We start from the raw sequence: 25,020 nt of genomic DNA, 5'->3' as shown, positions 1-25,020 counted from the left end.
CGCCACCATTCTTGTGCACATGTGCCGATCTACCTGCAGCCCCACCCAGAGGTGACTTGGTCATGTCTTCCACTTCCATAATTATTGCCAAAGTCCTCTCCCAAATGCCTAATCCTATTTGCGCTCCATCCAGCAATAATAAAAGGTCCCCTTTCCCCACACTGCTGCCACTAGCCAGCGCCACTGCTGTGGGCGTGAAACGCAGAGCATTGCAGTTTGCACGCCTTCCTGGGAGGACTGGCTTTTCAAGCCCTCTCTCAGGACACTGCTTCTTAATTTGCTGTATTACTGAGTTGGGCATATTCTGTACGCCAATCCAATTATATGAATCAATCTAGTTTTAGATAAATTGCAAGTAACTTCTTCCATCTGTGACTTATTTAACTTTACGATATTTTATCGTACAGAAGATATATTTTAACATAGAAAAGTTAACGCTTTTCTTTTGGTGGCTTCTATTACTTTTAAAGGAAAACCTAGGGTAGGTTTAAGACAATACCATGTTGTCTTAAATTTTTGCTTTCTGAGTTTGGGTCTATAAACCATCTGGAAATGTTTCACAGGGGCGTTAAGGGACTTGATCAGAGACCCGATTTTACAATTGTATGGCTTCCCCCAGGACCTGTACCGAAGGGCACATCCTTTTCAGCTGTGTCAGTGGGACTCAGGTCTTCCGGCAGCGACGATCTTCATCACTTGGCAGGAAATAACTTCGCTGTCTATTCCACGGGAGCGGCCAGTGTGAGAGCACGCTTCTGGGAAGCCTCTGGTGCAGGGTGGTTCCCGGGGCCGCTCAGCTGCACTCTCGCCCACGGAGCCCAGGGTGGTGACCGCCTTGGGCAGTTGCAGTGAGAATGGTTTGCAGATCCCACCTTCACCTGCTCTGGGGACAACCGGAGACTGCTCCGCGGATGGCCTGAGCGTCGGAAGAGTTTCCCTGCTCTGCCCCCCACTCCCCCTGCTTGTTTCTTGGGCTTGGAGATAATTCCTCCTTTTTGACCCTCTGCTGGGCTCTGCTCCCGGCCTTGCTGGGTCCCTCCCCACCCTGGTCCAGCAGGCCCTGATGTGGAAAAGGTGAGGGTAGAGGGTGTGGTGTCACTTCCTCTCTGAAACCCCCCGGATTACCTCCTGGCTGTGAACACTCCCTGTGCGCTGCACCGGCACCAGCACTGCCCCCCCACTGGCGGCCACCCTCCCTCACCCGGATGCGTATCACGGTCACTGGTGGATGCCTCCTGTCCCTTTAAGAGCGGGCTCCCTGGAAGCAGAGTCCAGATGGCAGCTGGGCTCCTCTGGTTACCCCAGCACAGTGCCTGGCAATGGACACACCATCCGCATGGGAGGAACTGAAATGCAGTGAAGGCACAAAGGGGGCTCCAGCTCCTCTGGGCTGCGAGGAGCTGCCGGACGTACACGCAGCCGGGGGGAGCGGGAACGGAGTTCCCCTCTGCTCCGCTGTCCTGGCTCTGGGGCGACATCACCTTACAGTCAGGAATCTGCTCTCCAGATGGCCAGGGAGGCTTATTTCATTGGGAGGAAAGAAAGGGACACTGATTATTTAAGAGCAATGCTTTTCTTACAAACTAAGTTCAAAGAGGTTTGCATCGCTGCGGTGGGGTGGGCAGGCTGGGGAGAGGCAGGTACATTCTGTCTTCAGACCACCTAGGAAATTCCTTAGGGAGAAGCCCAAAGCCAGTGATGACCACAGGTATCCAAGATTTTGAGAGTCTCCAGGGATGCCCTCCGGACCCCAGGATCCGAGTCCAGCTGTAGCTCCTGGAGAGCTGAGAGTCAGAGTACAATCAGGAGAGGACGGGGACCCTCGAGGCCAGGCCCGCGCCCTCCGCCCGCCCTGGGCAGTGTGTGCTGATGAAAGCCCTGCCCCGGGAGCTGACTGCGGGGCGAGGGGCGAGGGGCTCACAGGGGCTGTGGACTTCACCCACCTGTGTGTGAATCCAGAAGGTGGCAGGTGCAGCCACGTCTCCGCACACATCTCCCATCTCTGGGGGCTTCCGTTACTTCAACAGGGACAGAAAGACCACCCACAGGACCCAGCTGCTGTGTGGGTCAGCCAGAGGAATCAGGGCGAGTTATTTCATCAATGTGTGTGGCAGGGAGGGGGCAGAAGGCACAGGGAGCCATCAGAGCTGGCTCGCTGGAAAGCCCACCGCACGTGCCGTTCCTCCACCTCTCTGTGCCCTGGCTACGCCCCTACCCCCACACACAACCAGGGTCAGCTGCCTCTCCCCTCGGGCGGTTTCCCTAAGCTCCCAGATGAGCTCAGCGGACTCGTTGTTGACTCATACTTGAGTCTCCATTACTTACAGTTCCGTAATGTAGGAAAAGTCCAGCTTTTTCAGGTAATGTGCAGACATCTGCTTCATAATGATTCCTAAAATGATAGCCAGGAAATGTTCATCACACGAATATTAGGTCAGTGAGAGATCTGGTTTCACCTTATGAGGGTCCCTGTTGAGGGTTTAGTTGAGGATGCTTAGTTGAGAATAGGGCCTCTAGGAGGCTCCCTGGGACACACGGACAGGGACTTCCACCTGAACCCAGTTCCCAACACCTGTCCCCCTGCTCCAGGTCTGGGTCTGACCTGATGGCCTTCAAGTTCCCTCCTGCATCAGGAAACACTTGCCTGCTCACCTGCCAGGTTACATGCAGCGATTCTGATCCTTGACAAGTTACTTTTAACATAGGCCATTGTTTCTAGCAAGAAGCTGTAGAGAACGGCAGGCTTTTTCTGAGTCTGCAAAAAACAAGTGGCACCCAGAGCCGTGGAGGATGAGATCCTGGAGACCAGCTGCTCACAAAGAGCAGTCCCATCTGTCTGAGGCTGAAGGGTCTGCCCAGAGAGGGCAAGTGCACATATCAAAGTCACACAGCAGATTCGTAGCTGAGCAACTTAAGGACCTTCAGGCTTCAGTTATTCTTCTCTGGCCCAGAGAGATTACGCTTGCCCACAACCTGCACTGTCCAATACGGTAGCCACTGACCACACATGGTCCTTGAGCACCTGAAATGTGGCTAGTCTGAATTAAGTGTAAAGTGCCTCCTGGATATTGAAGACACCACCCCAAAAAGGTAAACTATGACATTTATAATTTTATATTGATTGCATGTTGAAATGATGATGATTTGGATCTACTGGGTTAAATAAAATCTACTATTACATTTGGTTTCACCTCTTTTCACATTTTTCAACAGAAATCTTAAAAATGGGTATGTGGTTTGCATTCTCTTTCTGCTGGACAGAGCTGGTCTCAAAACCTCAAGTCCAGAAGGTGAACTCAAGGTCACAGGATGAAGCCCCAAGCCCCCGGGGGCCACCTCCCATGGGGCCATCCCCCCTCAGCTTCCTCACCAAGACAGAGCACAGGGTTATCTGGAAACTGGTCATGTCCTTGGGACATGCATGTCCTTGGGACATGCAATGGCATCCCTTTGGTCCAAGGAGCTCTCCAGGGCCTTCCAGCCCCAGAAGTGCACACACTGAAACATGGTAGCCACACAGGCCTAGAGGGACACAGGACAGGACAGCAGGGGAGGTGTCAGGCAGACCCAGGGGGTTCACACAAGGGGTGGGGCTGCCAGGACTGGCGTTCCATCAGTAAACTCGAGGGCGGCCCCCAAAAGCCTCAGGGAGCCAAAGAAGGGCAGGCTGGTGGGCCCTGGGAGGATGCCTGGGGCCCAAGGCCACCAGCCCATGTCACGCCTGTGTGCATAGTTACTAAAACCCCTTGGGAGCAGGTGCAGCCACACTCGCCGCCTCAGCCATCAGCCAGCACCTTGGTGCCCTCGGCAGCCCCACCGGGGACCTGCCCCTCCAGGAGACCGGGGGTCAGGGGCCTGGCTGCCATTGCCAGGATGGGAGTGAGCTTTCTCACCGCCCCCAGGTCCCCTCCACCGGTTCTTGCTGTCCCTGTGCCCTGCAGCAACCAGGCCCCCCGGCCTCCGGCCTCCGGTGGGGTTAGGCCACGGGAAGATGCTGATTGGAGGGCCGGGAGGGAGGCTGGGGTACCTATTCCCTCGGGAGAAGGACGGGCAGCAGCGCCCACTGGGGCCCCAAGCCGTGATGGTCTCTCCTCTCTGGGGCTCCTTCATTAAACCCTCTCGGTCACCTTTCTGGGTGTGCTGTCACTTCCTACCTCGATCCCCACCCCTACGTGGAAGCCTCAGCTCTCAGGAGCAAGACTGAGGGGACTAAGCTTGGGGCCCCAGAACTGGGGTTACGACAGGAGTTGAACACGCTCTGTTGAGGACGCCTCGTTTGGGGCCGGCTGTACCCCCACGGCTCCCTTTCCTCGTCCCCTGCCCCCACCCCACTGAACTCCACGCAGGAAGCTTCTCCCCAAACCCTCGCTGTCCTCACGCTACAGCCCTGCAGCCTTCCCTCGGGGTGTGCCCTGCGCCTCGCGGCCGACGCACCAGCCTCCCACCGCGCACGGCCTCCTCTGGCCCCTGAGGCAGGAGAGACCTCACCGCTCTGCAACGACGAGAGTTTGGATGGCTCTGGACACTTTCAGTCACCAGCGCGCCATCAGCCTGCCCGCGTGCTGACACCTGTGCGCAGGGTCTCGCGTTCAATTCTTTCTGGGGCCCCCGCAGTGTAGCACACGCTAGGGACAACGAGAACACAGCTGGGGTCCATTAAGCACCTACCGCATGCCAGGCACCACAGCAGGGATATTACACATCACAGGCCGTTTAAATCCATATGGCATGAGGTGGGCCAAGGACCATGGAAGCCATGACCCCCAGAAGAGGATGGGGGCTGCGCAGCCAGGCTGAGCAAGGTCCCACCCCCCCAGAGATGGCCCACGCACCCAGAGACCATGGCCCACACAACCTTCCCCTCGTCACCTTGGCACTTCTTGAGGATGCGCTGAAAATCTTCTCCATGTCCGAGCCCTGCAGCTCCTCCTTACATTTCTCAAGCTCCAACTCCTTGGAAGCACTCCAGGAGGAGCAGGTCTGGCTTGCTGGTGGGAATACAGTTTCAGACACGATCGGGCAGGACAAAGGGTCCGCATCGTGGCGGCCTCCTGCCCCAGCCCTCGGGGCGCCCTGGTTCCACAGGCCTGGACTACCCTCTAGCATCTGGACATCCTATCCCATTGCCTTGCCCCTCGAGCCACCTCTGTGCACGGCTCAGGTGGATGCTCTGCCAGCTTCCAGCTGCCACCGCAGAGGTCAACTCTCCCCGTCTGAAGGTCTCCTCACGGCATTCCCCTCTGAGCTCCTCTCTGGCCAGTTCTGCCGCATCCTCGGCACCTGTGAGCTGACCCTGTCCCGCTGGGGCCCCTCAGTGCCCAGCACATGCCCTCAGCGAGTCGAGGTGACCCAATGAGCCTCTCCTTCCAGAAGCTTCCACGGCTTTCCAGTGAGCTGTGAACCCCCTCCACCATCCCTGCTGGTCACCCTTGTTTGTCTACACAGAGAGACCACACTCCCCTCCAGGACAGCCCCATAGCCGACACCCCTGGTGTCAGCGCCCCCTCTCGGCCTGGAGACGCTGGTCCCGATGACCCGCCCTCTCCATACCATGAAGATCCACGAGGCTGGAAAGGACTTCCATGGAGGCCAGGCGGGTTCTTCTGTGCGAGTCACAGGTGCATCGGGCGATGAGTCCGACCAGAGCGCCAAACTGCCCCAGCTGCAGAGGGATCTGAGGGACGGGAGACCTCAAGGCTCACGCCCTCTGTCCGGCCGAGCACACCGAGGGCAGTGCGACCAGTGGCCAGAGAGGGTGAACCCTGCTCTGAGAGCACCCCTGTCTGGGAAGCCCGAGCTCGCATCCCCAGGTCCCACAGCTGGGCCCCGCGAGGCCGAGCAGCCAAGATCTGAGGACTCTGCCAAGGACGCACCGGCCGGGGTGAGGTGCTATGTCTGGGCCCCCGCCTCGTTCCTGTAAATGAGCCCTGGCTTCAAATCTGGACTTCCCCGCTCGCTAGCTGCGTGACGTGGGTCGGTTCTTAGCCTCGGGTCCTCTTGCTCCTCATCTGTAAATCAGAGAAGACGATGGTGCCCCTTCTTTCAGGGAATGCCCTGAGAACTGCGACAGAGAATCCAGGCGATGCACTCGGCCCAGGACCTGGCCTCAAATGTTCCTTAGCACTAGTCGTGGCCCCAGCTTCGCTCTACTGGGCCTGGGTCCCACCTGAATGGTGCTCCAGGACTGGAGTCCTGCCCAGCTTGTTCTCACGCTTCACCAGCCCCGAGATGAGAGTCCTGTCCCCATACCCCAGCCCCAGGACGCCATCGTCTCCTGCCAACGCCATCCCTGATGACCAGACAGTCAAAGAGTACGAGGCCAACAAATGTAGCAAGAGAGGTCTCATGGAGCTGTGTCACGTGCTCGATCAACAAGAAACCTTGTTGCTTTTCGAGATTTCGTGATGTTAGTGGTATTTGTCAAGATTTGTGAAATTTGTGATTTTGTAGTGATTTATTTTCTCATTCTAAGTAAATACTCACTTTCCTAAGCAGTATGGTATTCATAGCTGTGTACCCCTTTTTCTTACAGAGTCCTCACCCCGTGTGAACCTCAGGCCCCACAGAACCCGGCGCCACACCAAACCCGGCCCACCCTCTTCCTCACCACCCCCGAACCCCAGGGCCAGCATCTCCCAGGGTCTCCAAGTGAGGCAGCCTCTTCCCAAGGGACCCTCCGGAGGGCAGAACTTGATTTCAAAAGGGTTTCCTCTTCTGGGATACAGACAGGCATTTCCCTGTGGGTGTCAGGGCGGCAGGCTGGGGGCTCGGGGGCTCCTGGACTCACGCAGACGCTGACGCTTTGGACGTAGATCTGCATGAGATGGAGGTGGAGGTTGATCACCTTCTCCCGCTCCCATTCTTTCTCCGACAAGATCCACTTTTCCAGGAGCTGAGGGGGGAGCCCGGAACACAGAAGGGCACGTTAAAACCCTGAGGCCAGCCTTTTCCTGGCCACCACTGCTCTCCTTGTCTTTCCCACTCAGAGTGTGACTTTCAAAGCTCTGGGAGGTTCCAGATACTTCTGATTTCATATAATATTGTAGTAATCAAGACAGGATGACATTGGTGTAAAGACAGACAAAAACATCAGTAGTGCAGAATAGAGGTCCAGAAATAGACCCACACATATATGATCAATTGATTTTTGACAAAGATGCAAAGGTAATGTAATGGAGAAAAGACAGTCTTTCCAACAATTGGTGCTGAAACAACTGGTTATCCATATGCAAAAAAAAATTGAAATAAAATAAACTTTGATCCATATTTAAAAACAACTCAAAATATATCACAGACTTAATTGTAAAACCTGAAACTACCAAGTTCTAGGAGAAAATCTTTGTGATCTTGGGTTAGGCAAAGATTTTTTACACATGACACCAAAAGCATGAGCCATAAAAGAAAAAAATGATAAATTAGACTTCATCAAAATTAGAAACTTCCGCTCTTCAAAAGACACTGTGAACTTAATGAAAAGGCAAGTCACAGACCAGAAGAAAATATTTGCAAATCATATATCTGATAAAGGACTTGTTTCCAGAATACATACAACCTCTGAAAAATCAATAATAAGAAAGCAAACAATCTAATTTTTTTTTAAAAAAACCCTCCCAGCACCCTTCAAAAATACCAAGATTATGAAACACAAAGACTGAGAAATTGTTCCAGATTGACGGAGAAAGACTAAAGACACATGACAATGAAATGTGATTCATAATCCAGAGTAGATCCTGGGTCTGGGAGGAAATAACTGTAAAGGACATAATTGGGACAGTTAGTGAAATATGAATATAGAATGTAGATTAGAATATACCATGGTATCATTGTTAAATTTCCTGATTTTGAATATTGTGTTGTTATATGAGAACATTCTTGTTGTTGATGTCTACAGCTAACTCTCCATGATTCAAAATGGTGTGTGTGTGTGTGTGTGTGTGTGTGTGTGTGTGTGTGTGTGTGTAATGAGAAAAAAAAAGAGAGAGAGAAAAAGAAAATGTCACAAAATATTAAGAATCATGGATCTGGGGACTTCCCCAGTGGTCCAGTGGCTAAGACTCCAAGGTCCCAATGCAGGGGGCCTGGGTCTGATCCCTGGTCAGGGAACTAGATCCCACATGTTGCAACTAAGAGTTCACATGCCGCAACTGAAAAAAAAAAAAAAGAGCCCGCATGCCGCAACTAAAGATCCCACATGCCGCAAGGAAGATCCCACACGCGGCAATGAAGATCCTGCATGCCACAACTAACACCCAACGCAGCCAAACAGATAGATAAATAAACAAATAAATATTTAAAAAATATTTAAGAATTGTGGATCTGGGTGAAAGGTATACAGGAGTTCTTTGTAGTATTCTCACAACTTTTCAGCCAATTTGAAGTTTTATCTAAATAAAATTACCAAATCAATTTTTAACGCATACCCCTGTTTCCCACTGAGAGACTGGCCCTCAGGCCAGTGTTCTGGGAGGGGTGGCCATCCCTGGCTCCTGGCCCTCTGCCAGGCAACTCACATGCACCATCTCCTGCAGCCCCTTGGGGTCCAGCTGCCTCTGCACGAGGCCCTCCATCAGCTGCTCCAGGGCACGCAGGGCGTTCACATACAGGGTCTGTGGCCAAGAGAGGGGAGAACTGGGCAGCAATGGGGGCTCACACAGCCACCCACCAGGACTCTGTGCCGGTCCACACCACGGTGAAGTAGTGTGAGATGGTCTGATAACCGCCCTCTGATTTCTGCTCAGATTGAGTTCTTTATATGTAGCTTCTCATGTGACGTGTAAGACAACCTCAAGAGGAGCCCATTTTGCAAAGGAGGAAACCGAATTCCTAGATCCCAGTTCTCCTGACTCCTCATCCAGGGCCAGGACCTTGAGACACAGATGGCTCCCCGTCCACAAAAGATTTGTCCTGCTTTTCCACAGCCTTATTGGGAAGCAGCCATGCAGTCAGAGACTACATTTCCCAGGACCCCCAGCATCTAGGTGGAGCCACATGACTGAGTTCTGGCCAATGGAAGGCAGGCAACACAGCTCATAAATCCTCCAGGCCCTCTCTCTCAAGCTGGCTATCACTACCCACAGGGACCTTTGGAGCCCTGCACTAGACACGGTGAGGCCTCTGTCAGCCCAGGTCCCTGAAGAACTGCACGAAGCAGCCCCCTCTCCACCGCTGCTGCCAGCTGGACTTCACTCGAGTGACAAATACACTTTCATCTTGTAAAACCATGAAGATTTCAGAGTTTATCTGTTACAGCAGCTAGCATCACCTTACACTTACTGATAGAGCCTGCTGCACTTTGCTGCCTCTGACACTCACAGGTGCAGGATGCTAGGCTCTTGGCACCGCTCCTGTTCATGTAAACTTCTAAGTCCTGACCCAGAAGATGAGGTGGCCCAGAGGGACCTACCTTAATGGACTCATTGTTCTCTCCTGGGGGCTGGAGAGAAATGACAGAGTGTATACTAATATCCACCAGCTCACTGTTTACCTCTGTCGAGTAGAAAGGCTTCAGTTTGCTAGGGAAAGAAGTGACAAGAGGGGTGGTCGGTGGAGAGGTGAGAGCCTGCCACCCGCTGCCCAGTCCGGGGTGTGGAGGCATGTCACAGAATGAGGGGGAGGCCGGCTTCTCTGGTTGGGGGTTCAGGCAACCATCTCTCCCCAAGGGCCCCGGCTCCACCCACCGGTGGCCAGGGACTGTCTGTGATTGAGCGGGAGACTCAGGGGTCCAAGGCCACCTCTCTCCTTGTTGCCTGCTGTGAGCCTCCCCGTCTCCTATTCAGAACCATTCCACTGGTCCTCACTGAACCACAACCATAGGCTCTGCCTGCCAGGCTGGTCCTGGCCCAGGAGTTTTCAACTGTAATACCTGGACCAGCAGCAGCACCTTGGAGCTTATTAGAAACGCAAATTCTATGGCTGCACCTCAGAGCTACTGAATCAAAAACTCAGGAGTGGGGACCAGCCACGTGTGTCTTCATAAACCTTCGGGGGTGGTAGCTAGCTGCTTGATGCACACTAGCTCATTCTCTCTTTCTGTCCCCTTCATGGATAGATCTCAAGCCTATGTGCACGTTAGACTCATGGGAGGGCTTTTTAAGGGGCCCAGGGGCCATGCCTGGCTCCAGGAATCCTTATTTAAAGGTCTGCAGTGGGGCAGGGTATCAGAATTGTTACAGGTTCCCCATCGGCTCTATTGTGCCTCCTATATTTCACCCTGCTGGGACCTCCAGCTCCTTCCCAAATCCAGTAATTTTTTTTAAGCCCAGGTCACAAGTCAAAAGCCAACTCCCACGCTAAGCCCCTTGACAGAGCATCAGCTGAATCACATCTTGTTAGTAGCCCCCTTTTTGGTCTTAGATTTTTTTCCTTTGTGGTTCACCTACAAATAGTCAGCTCTGACCTATAATTCCTTGTGTATGCGTTTCTTACCTCCAAGTCCCTAAACGGATGTATGTGAATTTTATTTAAAATCTGCCTAGGGCTTCTCTGGTGGTACAATGGTTAAGAATCCGCCTGCCAATGCAGGGGACAGGGGTGCGAACCTTGGTCTGGGAAGATCCCACATGCCGCGGAGCAACTAAGCCCGTGCACCGCAACTACTGAGCCTGCGCTCTAGAGCCCGCAAGCCGCAACTACTGAGCCCACATGCCACAACTACTGAAGCCCGCACACCTAGAGCCCGTGCTCTGCAACAAGAGAAGCCCCCACTCACCGCAACTAGAGAAAGCCCGCGCACAGCAACGAAGACCCCACGCAGCCAAAAATAAATAAATAAAATAAAATCTGCCTATGTGCACCCTTTTAAAGCGACACATAGCTCTGCTATGCGCCGAATATGAATATGAATATGAATCTGCCCCCATAGAAGAATTCCTAGCAACGACCCAGCCACTTCAAATACTCATTTTACAAACGCCTAACTTCTTCCCACTCCCCCTGCCCCACCAGCGGATGGACAATTCCAGGAAGGCGACCATCAGGCATTCTATTACTTTGTATTAACTGTATCAATACCGTATCAATAAACAGACGTCTTGACTGAGCCCAACCCGAGTTGAAGGATGCCATCTCCTGGCTGTGCTAGTCTGTGTCACTGTGTGATTTCTTGCTCAAAACATCCCCTGATGGACCAAAGGACAACCCACCCACCTGCCATTCACCTCCCAATCCAAGGAGAAGGGCCCAACTTGAAATATTGCTGAGAATTATTTTAAAAAGGAGCAGGTGGAAGCAGACCCCCATCTCCTAGGAAGACCCACTGCCCCAGGAGCTGCCACCCAAGACTCCAGCTACAAAGGCAAGGGAGGGCAAAGGAGGTGCAACCTCCCCCAGAAAAGCACTGAGGGGTTGTCTCAGACTTTACCTCCACCCCAGAGAGGCGCTTGGGGCCTGGTTAGGGGCCCAGCTCACCTCAAGTATGAGAGGGCATCCATGGCCATGGTCCGCACTGGAGAAACCAGTCTGTCAGTTGGTTCTGCCTTGATGATCGCCTGCCCAGACAGCAGGGCAGTGAGCCGTCAAGCCACCCAGAGTCCCGGGATGGGCAAGAGAGGGGCTTGGGCCAACAGTGACCACGATGGCAGCCGCACTCCCAGGGTTAGAGCCAGGAGGCCCTGACCTTGTATGACGGGCTCTAACACCCCATACCGCCTCCATTCTTTTTACCATCAGTTGGTCTTTGACATGTTAGGGGAGGCAGCAAAGTCTCGTGGAAGGAGTGGGGTGAAGATGGGCCGAAGCTTCTCACTCAGGTCTGGCAATTACCGGCTGTGCCCTTGGGCAGATCACTTCCCCTGCCTGAGCCCTGATGTGTACAATGAGGACTCGGGGGGCTGGGCCAGGCTGGCGTGAAATTACACACGTGTGTAGCGCTCAATCCCGAGCAGGAGCCTGATGAATGTCTGTTTCCTTCTCAGCGCCTCCTGTTCTACCCGCATCTCTCTTCCGTCCAGGCTGCTTCCGATGCAGCCGGAGCGATTTCCAGGGGCCAAGACATTGCAAGGGAGTGGGGAGGCCTGGGGACGAGGGACAGTGGTCACCCCACAGTCTCACTGGCCCCCGCCACCGCCTCTTGCCTTTGGACAGTTACACTTTCTAGATCTTAACGAAGTTCTGTGCAAAGATAGCTCTGTCCTGCTTACAGCAGAGCCCTGTCCCCTGGTCCCACCTATGGAGAAACCTCAGGGCTGAGCCCGTGGGCCTCTGTCTCCCAGCCCTGAACCAGCCACCTCAGGGGCAAATCAGGGCCCAAGACGGGAAGGGTCTTCAGCTCTGGCTTCCGGAATGTTTCCTGGCCGTGAAACCCTTTATCGGACATACGAATGTCATACCCAGAACTCCTTCCGTTGATCAAAGCAGAACTGAGACAGGAGGGGCTTCAGAGACCCCTGCCTGCCGCCTTGTGCCTCAGACGCCCTCAGGACCTCTGGCCAGGGGGGAGCCGGTCAGCAGAGTGAGACCTCCCAAACCGCCCAGGATGGAGGAAGCCCCCCCCCCGCCACCCGGCCCAGCTTACCATGATAACGCCAGTAAGGGTCGCCTTCGGGGCAAACTGGAAGCCCTCCAGGTCCTTGATGTTCTCGACGGCGTCGGCAATCTGCACCACCCTCTTCATGAGGGCCATTTTGAGGCAGAGGTCCTGCGCCCAGACCATGACGAGGGGAGGACCAGGCTGTGAGGGAGCCCCGAAGACCCCAGGCCCCAGCCTGCGCTCCCGGACCCTGCGGCCGCGTAGGACGCTCCTTCCCCGCGCCAAAGAAGAGGCAGTGTCGGAAGCGCTCTGAGAGATGGCTGGCCCCGTTCTGCCCTTCAGCCACCTGGCGGGGACGTGGGCCAGCTGCTGGACAGGGCACAGCCCTCCAGCGCCCCCCAGAAGGTGCCGCCTCCCCGAAGCCCTCCACGCTGTACCCGAGGACACCTTCGCTGACCAGGGGCTCTGAGCCCCGTGCGTCACCACAGGGGCAGAATAAGTTATGGACATCAAATCGCTTTTGCTTTTAAGGCAGGAGGGAACCCTGAGGACGTTATGTTAAATGAAATTAGCCAGTCACAGAAGGATGAACACTGTGATTCCAGTTACGCGAGATATACCTGGGGTATCAAATTTACAGAGACCGAAAGCAGAAGGGCGGGGGCAGGGCCCGGGGAGGCGGAACGGGGAGCGGGTGTTGCAGGGACAGAGCTTCGGTTCAGGAAGACGCAGAGCTCTGGAGACGGATGGTGGTGACAGCTGCTCAACAGTTGGAACGCGCCTAACTCCAGTGCACTGCAGGCTTAAAAATGGTTATGATGGCGAATTTCACGTGATGTGTACTTTACCATAGTTTTCAAAACAATCATAATAAAGTCATTTCTCCTTTAGTCTCTGTGTTTTCTCCTCCTTGCCTTTCCAAGAAAGTAGCCAGTCCCCTTTGCATCTCTGATGACAAGCCCATTCTTGCCCCCTATGAAAGGGCTTGGGTCAGGTGTCAGGGTGGAGGGCAGAGGTGAGGGAGGGAGTGAGAGGGGCTGGGAGGAGTGGGGGGCTTGTCCTGTGACTTCAGGGACCCACAAGCATCCCACCCAGCGCTCGCGGGAGGGCCGCTCCCCCCTCCCACTGCAGAAGAGAACAGCACAGATTGGGGCGATGGGCTTCCCAAATGCCGGGTGTCAGGTAGGACTCCTGGCCGTCTCCTGGGTGGGGCTGGCAGTACCCAGATAACGATGCAGAGCGACTCTCCGCCAGCCTGGCTCAAAGAGGGCATCCCCTGGGCACTGTGGGTCCATGGCGTCCCGGGGTTACCTGGCAGCTGCTGGAGGAGTGGTGAATGATCTTAGCAGTGATGGGGTTGTCTACGTGGGTGAGGAACAGCTGCGGGTGGCAGTACGAGGCCACGCAGCTGTACATCACCACGAGGGCACCCTTCACTGTCTCCCGCCTCCAGGGATGGTCCTTCTGTGAGGCCAACGAGACGGGGAAGAACAGGTCTTGGGAGGCGGGGGGAAGGGTCTGTTCCTTCAGCTTTTTCCTGGGTGCCTGAAATGCTCACTCATTTATTCATTCATTCAACACATCTTTATTGAGCACCTACTATATGCTACGTCCTGGCTGTACAGTAATGAGCAAGTCAGACCAGGGCCATGACTGCCCGTTAGCAGGGGGTTTGTGTGGAACCCCTAAACAGAGGCTGTTGTGTCCTCCTTCACACCTTCACCTGACAAGCGTCTAACTCTGGGCCAGGGGTTCCTGTGTTGCTGGGGATCCAGTGGGAACAGAGAGCCTCAGCCGTGCTCTCCTGGGAGGAGGTGCTAGAGGCCACCCAACCCACTGTGGAAGGAGGGGAAGGGTTGCCCATGCTCTCCAGGCCTTGAGTAGAAGAAATCCAGGCCTCAGGTCCCACTTTGTAGAGAAGCCGAAGAAGAAGCCTGGACACTCCCGAGTCTCTCCTTCCAAACTACCAGACCCCCGGGGCAAGGGTCCGAGGTCAAGGCCAAAACCTTGGAGGCATCGGTGGACTCCAGGTGGTTGCCCGCTGGGGGCTCAGCCAGCCCAGGGCACTGTGCTCTGTGGCTGGGAGAGGCAGCCTCCAGAGGCTGGCCACTGGCTGCCTGGGTCCAACTCCCCGCTTCACTTTGGTGAAGGAGACACAGAGGGGAATTTCTTACTGAGATCTAGTAAGAGCCCTGGCTGGGGGCTGAGAACGCTGTTCCAAGAGGCCTCCGGAGACCTGATTATGGAGCAAGGGTGCCTTACCCGCCAAGCGCTGATCTGCCAGGACTGCTCCGACTCCTGGATCCTCTCCTCAAAGCTGTGGAGCACGTTCAGCACCGTCTTCACCTGGCCCCGGGCACACAGGCCAAAGCACAGGATCACACCCTGCAGGGAGACCCAGCCAGGCAGGGTAGGGTGGCGGGCCTGTGGGCCGGGAGGACCCCCCCATACACACACACACACACACACACACACACACACACACACACACAGGTAAACACATATGCATGCACACATGTACACACACCCGTGTACACGTGCACACACCATGTCCGCCTAGGGTCCAGAGGGGACTGCGGGCACCCTCACCTCCCAGCTGAAGTCGTTGCTGCAGTCCGTCTTGTACAGCAGCTCCAGCAGTAGCACCTCCACCTTGTCAGCCTCCAGGCCCGTGGACAAGGTGAAGCCCAAGGCCCGGTACAGAAAGCCCTGGAGAAGTAAGAGGGAGAAAGGGAGCTTCAGGCCTCCTGCCCTGCCCTCTGGGGTCACTGCCGTGAGGGGTTCACTACCCATTCCTCCAGATTACCTCACAGTCAAGGTTAGCATACTTTCATCACCCAAAAAGGAAACACTGTACCCACTGGCAGCCACCCCACATCCCCCTAGTCCCTGGCAACCACTCATCTACTTTCTGTCTCATTAGATTTGCCTATTCTGGATGTTTCAAATAGGCAGAATCATATAATGTGTGGTCCTTTGTGCTCCTTTGCATCTGGCTTCTTTCATTTAGCACAGTGTTTTCAAGGGCCATCCTTTTTGTACCATATATTAGTACTTCATTCCTTTTTATGGCTGAATAATACTCCATTGTATGGATATACCACATTCTGTTTATCCACTGATGAACATCTGAGTTTTTTCCACTTTTTGACTATATGAATAATGCTGCTCTGAACATTTATGTACAAGTTCCCGTGTGGACGTACGTTTTCATTTCTCCTAGGCATATAGGATTAAAGAGTGGAATTGCTAGGTCATATTGTAACTCTATATTTAACATTTCAAGGAAATGCCACACTGTTTTTCGAAAACACTGCACCATTTTGTATTCACACCAGCAATATATAAGGGTTCCAATTTCTCCATATTCTTGCCAACATTTGCTATTATCTGTCTTTTTGATTATAGCCATCCTTGTGGGTGTGGAGTAATAACTTGATGTGGTTTTGACTTGCATTTCCCTAATGGTAATGATCTTGAATATTTTTTCATGTGATTACTTGCCATTTGTGTATCTTTTTTGAAGAAATGTCTATTCAGATCCTTCTCCCATTTTTAAACTGGCTTATTTATCATTTTATTATTGAGTTACAAGCCTTCTTTATATATTCTAAGTACAAATCCCTTATCAGGGAGTAGATTTGCAAATATTTTCTCATTCTGTGGGTTGTCTTTTCACTTTACGATGGTGCCATTTTCAGCATGAGTTTTTAGTTTTATGATGTCCAAATTATCTATTTTTTCTTTCATCACTTGTGCTTTTGGTGTCATTTCTCAGAATGGTTTGCTCAAGCCAAGGTCATGAAAGTTTATGTTTATGTTTTATTCTAAGAGTTTTATAGTTTTAGCTTTTATATTTAGGTCTACGGTTCATTTTGAGTTAATTTTTGTGTACGGTATGAGGAACAGGTCCAACTTCATTCATTTGTAAGTGGCTATGCAGTTTTCCCAGCATCATTTGTTGAAAAGACTATTCTTTCCCCCACTGAATTGTCTTGGCACTCTTGTTAAAAATCAGTTGACAGTAAATGTGAGATTTATTTCCAGACCCTCAATTCTATTCCATCAATGTATTATCTATCCTAATGCCAGTATCACACTGTCTGGTTTACTGTAATTACGTAAGAAGTCTTGAAATTGCAAAACCTGAGACCTCCAACTTTGTTCTTTTTAAATCGTAACTGTTGGCTATTCTGGGCCCCTTATATTTCCCTATGAATTTTAGGATCATCTTGTCAATCTCTGGTGGGTACAGGCCAGCTGGGATTATGGTAGGGGTCACGTTGAATCTGTAGATAAACTGGGGAGTGTCACCATCTTAAAGATATTGTCTTCCAATCCATGAACATGAAATGCTTTCCACTGATTGAGACCTTCTCTGACTTTCAACAATGTCTATAGTTTTGTAAAGACCCTTTTACAATGAAATATACACACGTGGTGGTCGTGAGCCGGTAGCTGGATGCGTCAGGGGTGAGAAACTAACCTGCGGTGTGGGGTTGGGGATGGGTGTGCAGCAGGGTTTGATAGAAGGCGTCCTGCTCCTCTACCTCCCTCTACCAAAGTTGGGGGTCCAGCTCCAAACCCCAGCTTGCCCACATTTTTGTTCCCCCTCTAGGCCTTATCTTCGTCCCTCTTTGGCCTTCTGTGGTTCTGTGTCATCCTCATCCTTCTCACTATTTGCCAAAACTCGCTCAGACATCTCACTCCTTGCCTGTTGCCCCTGCCACGACAACACTTCAGGTGGGAAGTGAGGTGAGAAGAATAGGGAAGCCGGGGGCTGGAGCAGAGATGGCCAGCTCCAACAAAGCAGGTTCTTAAGGAAAAACAAAACAGAACAGAACACTAAAAGCCACTGATCTAGACCAGCCAGCCATCTCTCCTCCCAGGACCCTGTAGGGAGCCACAGATACAGCTGGTCTCACACCCAATGTGACCCTCTCCAGCTTTACTGTCCCCTCCCTGTCTGAACTTCCCCGCCTCGGGGAACCAACCTTCTCTAGGGAGGGGCCGTCGAAGCTCTCGATCTGGTTGTTCAGCTCTTTGCTCAAATGCAGGATCCAGTTGGAACCCTGGGCCTTCTTGAGGGAGTTTCTCAGAAACTGGGGAGGAGGAAGACATTGGTGGACAGTGCTCCAGGAGGGCTGTGTGACCTTGAGTTGTGACTCACCCTCTCTAGCCCCCTTCCCCAGTCTCTGGACCCACACGGCCCTGATCCAGCGCCAGTGCTCTGTGGGCTTGGGGACTGGCGGGCAGGATGTCACCCTGCGCTGCTTCTCTGGGCTCTTGGTTCCCCAGGGTGGCTCATCTGCTGTGGACACGCCTGTACTCCCCAGGCCTTCTGATAGAAGGAGACTGTGTCCCTGAGAGGCTCCTAAACTCCCCACAGGCCAACCCCGGAGACCGCCACCACCACCATCACCCCACCCCGGCCTCGGCAGGTGGGATCACTTTGGACGCCACCCACACTCGAGGCCCCCTGCCCTCTGCACTCTGCTTCCCACATCAACCGCCCGCTTGGTGACCTCTCCACTTGGACATCTCTCAAGGGATGCAAACTCAATCCACGCAAAAGAAATTCATCTGAGCCCCAAGTTCTCTCTCCCCCAGTGTTTCCCGTCTCAGGAAATGAACACACTATACATGCAGCTGTTCAAACCTGAAACCCGGGAGTCATTCTTGGGTCCTCCTGTTCCTTTGTCTCTCACACACAGTCCATCAGCAAGTCCGCCGACCAGAACCCCATCTACTACTCACGTCTGTCCTCCACTTGCCGACTGAGTCCCAGCCTGAGCCACAGACACCTCACAGTTACACACCTCCCACCCCCTCTCCGTCCACACCACAGCAAGAATGGGCTTCCCGGAAGTTTCATCAGGCAACTCCGCAGCTTAAAATCCCTCAATAGCTTCCTAGTGCCTTTAAATAGAGTCCAGACTCTTCGCCACGCCCACTAGGCCCTGCCTAACTCTCCAAGCTCATTTTACACCCATCACCCCCCCGACCCCCGCCTCTAGCTCCGGGCATAGTGACCTCTCAGTTCTTCAGAGAAACCAAGCTTTCTCCTGCCACAGGACCTTTGCACATTCAGTGCAGGATGGCTCCTTCATCTACTTCTTCACACAGATAATCATCATCTGAGTCTTCTGGTCACAGCTGAAGCATCGTAGCCTTAATGAGGGCCCCACAGAGATGAGGTCCTCTTCCCCTCATCCTGATCTCAAAAAGCCACCTGACTGTCCTCTTCATAACTGCCATCTCATATTATGATGATCTGTTTTCTTGTTTACTGGTTCACGGTGTCTCACTCACCTGTGGCCCAGCACCCACCCCAAGGCCTGCATGGAGCAGGCACTCAGCACATGTTCGTGGAATGGAAAGGGAGGGAGGGACGGAGACAGTGAGAGAACGGGGCCAGAGAGGGAGAGAGGAGAGAGAGGTTTGGAAGAGAAGGGATGACAGGAATAAAGACACAGAAATGAGAGGCGGAAACACAGAGAGAATCTTGGCAGCTGAGGGCGACAGAGAGACACACAGAGATGAAAAGGAGGAATGGAAGAGAAAGGTAATAAGAGAGAGAAATGGAAGGGGATGGGGGCGGAGACAAGGGCAGAGGCCCGGCAGGAACACGGGATGGTCTAAAGGGGTCAGATCCTGGGACTGAGGCCCCACGGGCCCCGCCATTGCCACCGGCCAGCTTCGCCAGGGCGACGATGACAAACTCTTCGGCGAGGTTGAGGGGTCTGAGGCAGTGCTGCAGCTCATACGTGACCAAGCTGAAGTGGTTTCGGGACAGGGCCACCAGGGTGTCGCTGGCCACCTCTGCCCTCACGTAGCCCTCCACCTACAGGGGACGGGAGAGGGATGTGTGGTGTCACCACCAGCTCCTGCCCCTCGCCTGCTCCAGCCCTGCTGGGCTCCCTTGGGCTTGCTCAGCCTACTCCTGCCCCGTGAGCTAATCGGACAGGGGCCTCGGGCATCCCAGGCCGCACCTACCAAGGCCCAGCCCCTGGGTCGGTGGCCGGCAGGGCTCTACTACCTGCAGCATCTCCCTCATGTCCTTGGAGGCGACGGTGACCAGCCTCTGGATGCAGTGCTCCTCCAGCTCCCCCTCCTGCTGGATGATCTCCTGGAGGATGCTGTCAATGTTGACTGTGCGCTGAGTGGAAATCTGGGGCACAAGGATGGCGGGTGGGGAGGTCCGGGACTGGGCAGTGGAGCCTGGGAGGGACCCGGCCCCGCCAAGCACACAAATTCACCACGTTCTCCCTCCTACTGGTCCTCCTCCCCAAGAGTGTGAGATTATGATTTATAATAAGAAATTTATATTTGGTCTTCATCCAGTTTCTGGCACAGAGCCCCTAATATCTTTGGGATTTCCTAGGTGATGAGAGTGACAAAGGTGTCTTTTGTTACATTGAGATGATTTTTGGTCCACACCTAAGGATGGGGACTGGCTGGCAGGAGGACCAGTCATCTGATTAGAGAACTGGAACTTTCATCCCCACCCACTTGACCTCCGGGGAGCAGAGAGGGGCTGGAAGTGGACTCGATCGCCAATGGCCAGTGATTTAATCAACCATGCCTAGATAATGAAGCCTCCATAAGGGCCCAAAAGGACAAGGTTCAGAGAGATTCTAGAGTGGTGAACAAATAGAGATTTAGCAGGAGTGGCGTGCCCAGAGAGGCCCCGGAAACTTCGCGCCCTTTCCCAAACCCTCGTCCTATGTGCCTCTTCCATCTGGTTGGTCCTGAGTTATATCCTGTTAAAATAAACCAGTATCTAGTAGGTAAAATGTTTCTCTGAGTTCTGTGAGCCACTCTCATAAATTAATGGAACCCAAGGAGGAGGTCATGGGAACCTCCAAACTACAGCCAGTTGGCCAAACTTACGACTGGCGTCTGAAGCAGGGGAGGGGGTGGGGTCGTCTTATGGGACTGAGCCCTTAACCTCTGGGATCTGATGCTATCTCCAGGTAGACGGTGTCAGAATGGAGTTAAACTGTAGCACACCTAGCTGGTGTCAGAGAATTATCTGGTGGCGGGGGGAACACCCACACATTGGATTTGGATGCAGAATTAACAATGCCTCATCTGGTAGATGACCCCACCATCGTGAAACTGCCTAAGACTCTGACCCCGACTCCGCCATCTCTCACGCCAGCTGATCCCTTCCTCCCGTCAGGCTCATCCAACTGGCCCTGTCAGTGTAGCCTGCCAATCTGTCCTCTCTTCACTGTTTTCAGCCCAGCATACTCAGCTAGGCAGGTGTCAAATGGTCGGCACACAGGGTCCTCCACAGATTTGGCACTGACCCTCTTGCAAGTCCAAGAGGACGTCATCTGTTTTGCTTCTTAGATAGCTCTTGTCACAAGGGTGGACTCCTCTCCACGGGGGCTGTTACCTGCAAAACGCTCTGGGAAGATGGCCCCCTCCCCTGGCTGGTAAGGAGGTCACTTACCAACAGTCAAGACCTTAGCAAATTTGGGGACCTCCAGAGGAGAGGAAGTCCATGAAATTTATACGTTCTGTGAATGACATCCAGTACAGAGAGTCTTGGCCTTTCTTTCCTAGTCTCGATATAGCAAGTAACAGAGGCTTGTAAACTCCAGTGAGAGATTCCTCATGAAAACTCCCGGATCGAAGAGAACCGTGTGGCCTTCGCTGCCTAGTCCGATGGCCTTTGTTTTCTCAACCTCTTCATTTTTTTTTTATTGTCCCCTAAGGAGCCTTCTTAAGCATTTCTTCCTAATTGCCCCCCACCCTGAAAATGTAATACCACAAAGATATTATACAGCTGATTATACATAACTGTGCTTTGTACATCAAAAACTAAAATATCCTTCGCACACACCAACCCCCGACCCCACTGCCGCAAGAACCAATTTTACCTGCTTTGGAGCAGTATCACCCCATTGAGAATTCACGCTCTAGATTTTCAAGGCAAACTCAAGGAAGCCTAGATGCGTAGCTAACACTGCTGCTGCAGATATGTAAACAGCCAGGCAAATTATAAGCCCAGCCTAATTTCTGCAGTCGAAATTAATCTTTGGAGAATATTTAAGGGCGCAAGAGAAAAATTGTCAAAGACTAGGAAAGTGGCATAAAACAGGCACTGGGTGGCCTCCCAGAGGCGGGCTTGGTGCTGTCTGGCTGCCCCTGCAGGATCATCCGGCCTGTGGGAGTGTGTGCCTTTGATCGCCTGTGATAGCCTAGGCTATGCTACGTCTCCACGGAGATAGAAGGTAAGTTTTAGGAAACTGATGCTGAAAATGATTCCTGTTCGTGACAACGCAAAGGAATTTTGTCTGGCAAAGAATGTAAATCTCTATAAGTAAAACTGTCATTTTAACAGATTTTAACATCTTACTGGTTCCTCCACTAAGTAAAGAATAACTAAAATCTTTAACACAGGTCAAGTTACAAAATATGCCTACTTGTTTATCATCTTTTCACTGCCACTGATGATTTATCATGGCCTGGGTATCAACCGTGGTTTTTAAAATGTTCTATATTTCCTGATGCTTTGACTTCTTGGGGCCTTGTGGGCCCTGGAGAGACGGCCCAGGGTTAGTCAATTCCTAGAGATGGCAAACAACTCACCCACTCACGAGCAAGCTTGTCAAATACAAGCAAGCTTGTCAAATACAAGCCCACGTACTGGCCGCCTCTTCTATCAGGCTCTCACGCTCTGGACCACTATACACCTGCTCTAATCACCCCAGGGCCAGGGACCAGACCACCCAGGGCGGCCCCTACACGCCAGACCTCACTGAAATTACCCACACTAGCCAATCGACGTCTGCTCTTCCTGCCTCGCCGGATGTTGCCCTACAGAAGCCACAGTAAACACTCCTGCGTGCATTTCCCCCTTACTCCCTCTACCTCCTGCCCGACCCTGGCTCTTCCTCGTGGGCCTGCGCGGCATGGCGTGACCCTGCCTCTTGGGACCTGTGAGTAACAGACCATCTTTGCAAGGGCAACCATCTCCTGAGCTGTTGGTCTCACTATACCTGAATAATAATAAAACCTACGTTTTAAAAGACTTTTGCAAATTCTTTGCCTATGCTCCTGGACCCCGACACACCTCCCTCAAGGCTGCCACGTAGCTTCTTTCTATAAAATAACGCTTGCTATTAAGAATTCCTATAAGGGGGCTTCCCTGGTGCCACAGTGGTTGGGAATCCGCCTGCCAATGCAGGGGACACGGGTTCGAGCCCTGGTCCGGGAGGATGCCACATGCCGCGGAGCAACTAAGCCCGTGCGCCACGGCTACTGAGCCTGCGCTCTAGAGCCCGCGAGCCATAACTACTGAGTCCACGTGCCACAACTACTGAAGCTCGCATGCCTAGAGCCCGTGCTCCGCAACAAGAGAAGCCACTGCAATGAGAAGCCCGTGCACCGCAATGAAGAGTAACCCCCACCCCGCTCACTGCAGCTAGAGAGGGCCCACACGCAGCAACAAAGACCCAAGAGCCCAAAATAAATAAATAAATAAATTTGTTTTTTAAAAAAAGAATTCCTATAAGGACCTGCTCTGCTACCCACTCTCAAAAGCTCCAGAATAGTCTAAAATCCAACAGCTCGCCAAGTGTGGCCCCCAGACCAGCAGCAGCATCACCTGGGGCCTTGCTAGAAATGCTGATTCTTGGGCTGCACCCCATACCTACTGAATCAGAAACTCTCATGATGAGCCCCAGAAATCTGAAGTTTTAACAAGTCCTCAGGGGATACCAATGCTCTGGTCCAAACTCGACCCTGTCGCACGGAGCCCACCATGATCTCGGTTACATTTTCCATCACTCCCATCAGCATCCTCTACCCCAGCCTCTGCCCTAGCAAACAGCCTTCCCACTGGCATGCACCCTGCACCCCCTACTGCCTCTCCACCAAAAAATCCAAAATCCCCTGTATCATAAACCACCCAATCCCCCAACCCACTAAACTCGAACACAGCCTCTATCTCTCCACCCTTTAATACATATACCACTACCAAAAACTCCACCACTAACCCTAAAAGAAATGCCCCCAACACAACCTTATTAGAAACCCAAACTTCAGGATACTGCTCAGTAGCCATAGCCGTAGTATAACCAAACACAACCAACATTCCCCCCAAATAAATTAAAAATACCATTAGACCCAAATACCATTAGCACCCCTGCACCCTGCATCTGGTGTGTCTCTGTTCCCCCACATCTACCTGCTTCACCCCTGCTCAACATCTTTATAACTCAGCTCACCTGCTCTAGAACGGTGACTCCCAAACCCACGGCGTCAGAATACCGAGGAGCTTTGAAAACTTGTGAGTGGCCCAGGCCCCACTTGGGCCTCAAGGGCCGAGACCCTCATAGTCTTGTCATTCTCTGTACCCCAGCACCTATCCTGCATCCACAACAATCAGCAAACGTGTGCTGAGCAGTGGACGGACGTGCAAACAGGTGGCCAGGCTCAGAGGAGCGGCTGAGGGGGAGGAGGCCCTACCTCCAGTACCTGCGGGCCGTGGATGAGAGCGTCCATCACCACGGAGGGCTCAGTGGCGGCCTTCTCCCTGATGATCACTGAGGCCAGCATCTTCCGCGTGTCAGGACCTGCCCCAGCAGCGTCCGTTTTGGTTGACTCGCTGTCCATGATGTTGAGGAGGTTTGTGACTTGTTGGAAGGTACCTGAGACAAAGGTGGCACAGGTGTGATGCCGAGACGACCATTACAGGGCTTGTCCCTTGTGCTCCGGTCTCCCTGAGACCTGCACAGCTCTAGCTCTACCTGGGGCATGATTGGGCAGGGACCTTCCTGTCCACTGTACAGATGGACAAACTGAGATCTTGACCAGGACTTGCCCTCCAGGAGTTAGTGGCCGAAATGAGGCAGGAGTGCAGGGAGGGGGTGACTTTCTTACCACTGTCGTCTGGTTCCAGAGGTTCCAGGTCCTCTGTCTCCTCTGACACGTTCTCATTTGACTCTGTTGGTGCTTCTGCCATCTCTTCCTCAAGCTCTTTTGAGATAATAAGATTTGTAAAATACTTGGTGTGTCATCCCACCATAAGACGACCCCCCATGAGTCACACCCTGCGTAACCCCCTTCCCTAGAGTGTGGGAGGAACCCGTGACTTGGTTAGACCCATATTCTAGCCGAGAGAACATGGCAAAAGCGATGGGAACCTCCCATGATGCGATCACTGCCATGATTACATTATGTCATATAAGACTCCATCTTGGCAGACTGGAGAGAGATTCTCATGCTGGCCTTGAAAAGTAAACAGTGGTGATATAAACTGCCTGTGGAGGGGGCCATGTCACAAGGAACTGAGGGCCTCAGTCCTACAACTACAAGGAACTGGATTCTGCCAACAACCACATGAGCTTGGAAGAGGACCAAGCTCCAGAAGGGACGCAGCCCAGAAAACATCTTGAGTGCAGCCTGTGAAACCCTAAATAAATGACCCCGCTAAGTCAAGCCTAGACTCCTGACCACGCAAACTGTGGCATAATAAACAGGTGTTATTTTAAGCCACTACATTTAGGTAATTTGTCACACAGTGATCGACAGCTACA

At 52.9% G+C, this 25,020-nt stretch overlaps 1 protein-coding gene across 1 annotated transcript; it reads right to left on the bottom strand.

Moving 5' to 3' along the window:
- Window positions 1-1,674: 1,674 nt before the first annotated feature.
- MROH2A (maestro heat like repeat family member 2A) lies at window positions 1,675-24,446 on the bottom strand. The gene is given in 20 exon segments (XM_024124748.1): window positions 1,675-1,784; window positions 2,326-2,344; window positions 2,346-2,392; window positions 2,653-2,851; window positions 4,870-4,988; window positions 5,551-5,674; window positions 6,788-6,892; window positions 8,511-8,606; window positions 9,404-9,512; window positions 11,407-11,486; window positions 12,512-12,634; window positions 13,778-13,930; window positions 14,729-14,851; window positions 15,056-15,175; window positions 17,461-17,807; window positions 18,224-18,385; window positions 19,139-19,310; window positions 19,506-19,637; window positions 23,951-24,132; window positions 24,365-24,446. Coding segments are annotated over 20 exon segments (2,604 nt in total).
- Window positions 24,447-25,020: the final 574 nt, after the last annotated feature.

The sequence above is a fragment of the Physeter macrocephalus genome, chromosome 2, assembly GCF_002837175.3.
Source record: "Physeter macrocephalus isolate SW-GA chromosome 2, ASM283717v5, whole genome shotgun sequence".
NCBI lineage: Eukaryota > Metazoa > Chordata > Mammalia > Artiodactyla > Physeteridae > Physeter > Physeter macrocephalus.
Note: the sequence above shows the minus strand (reverse complement) of the source record. Positions and strands in the feature narration are given on the sequence as shown.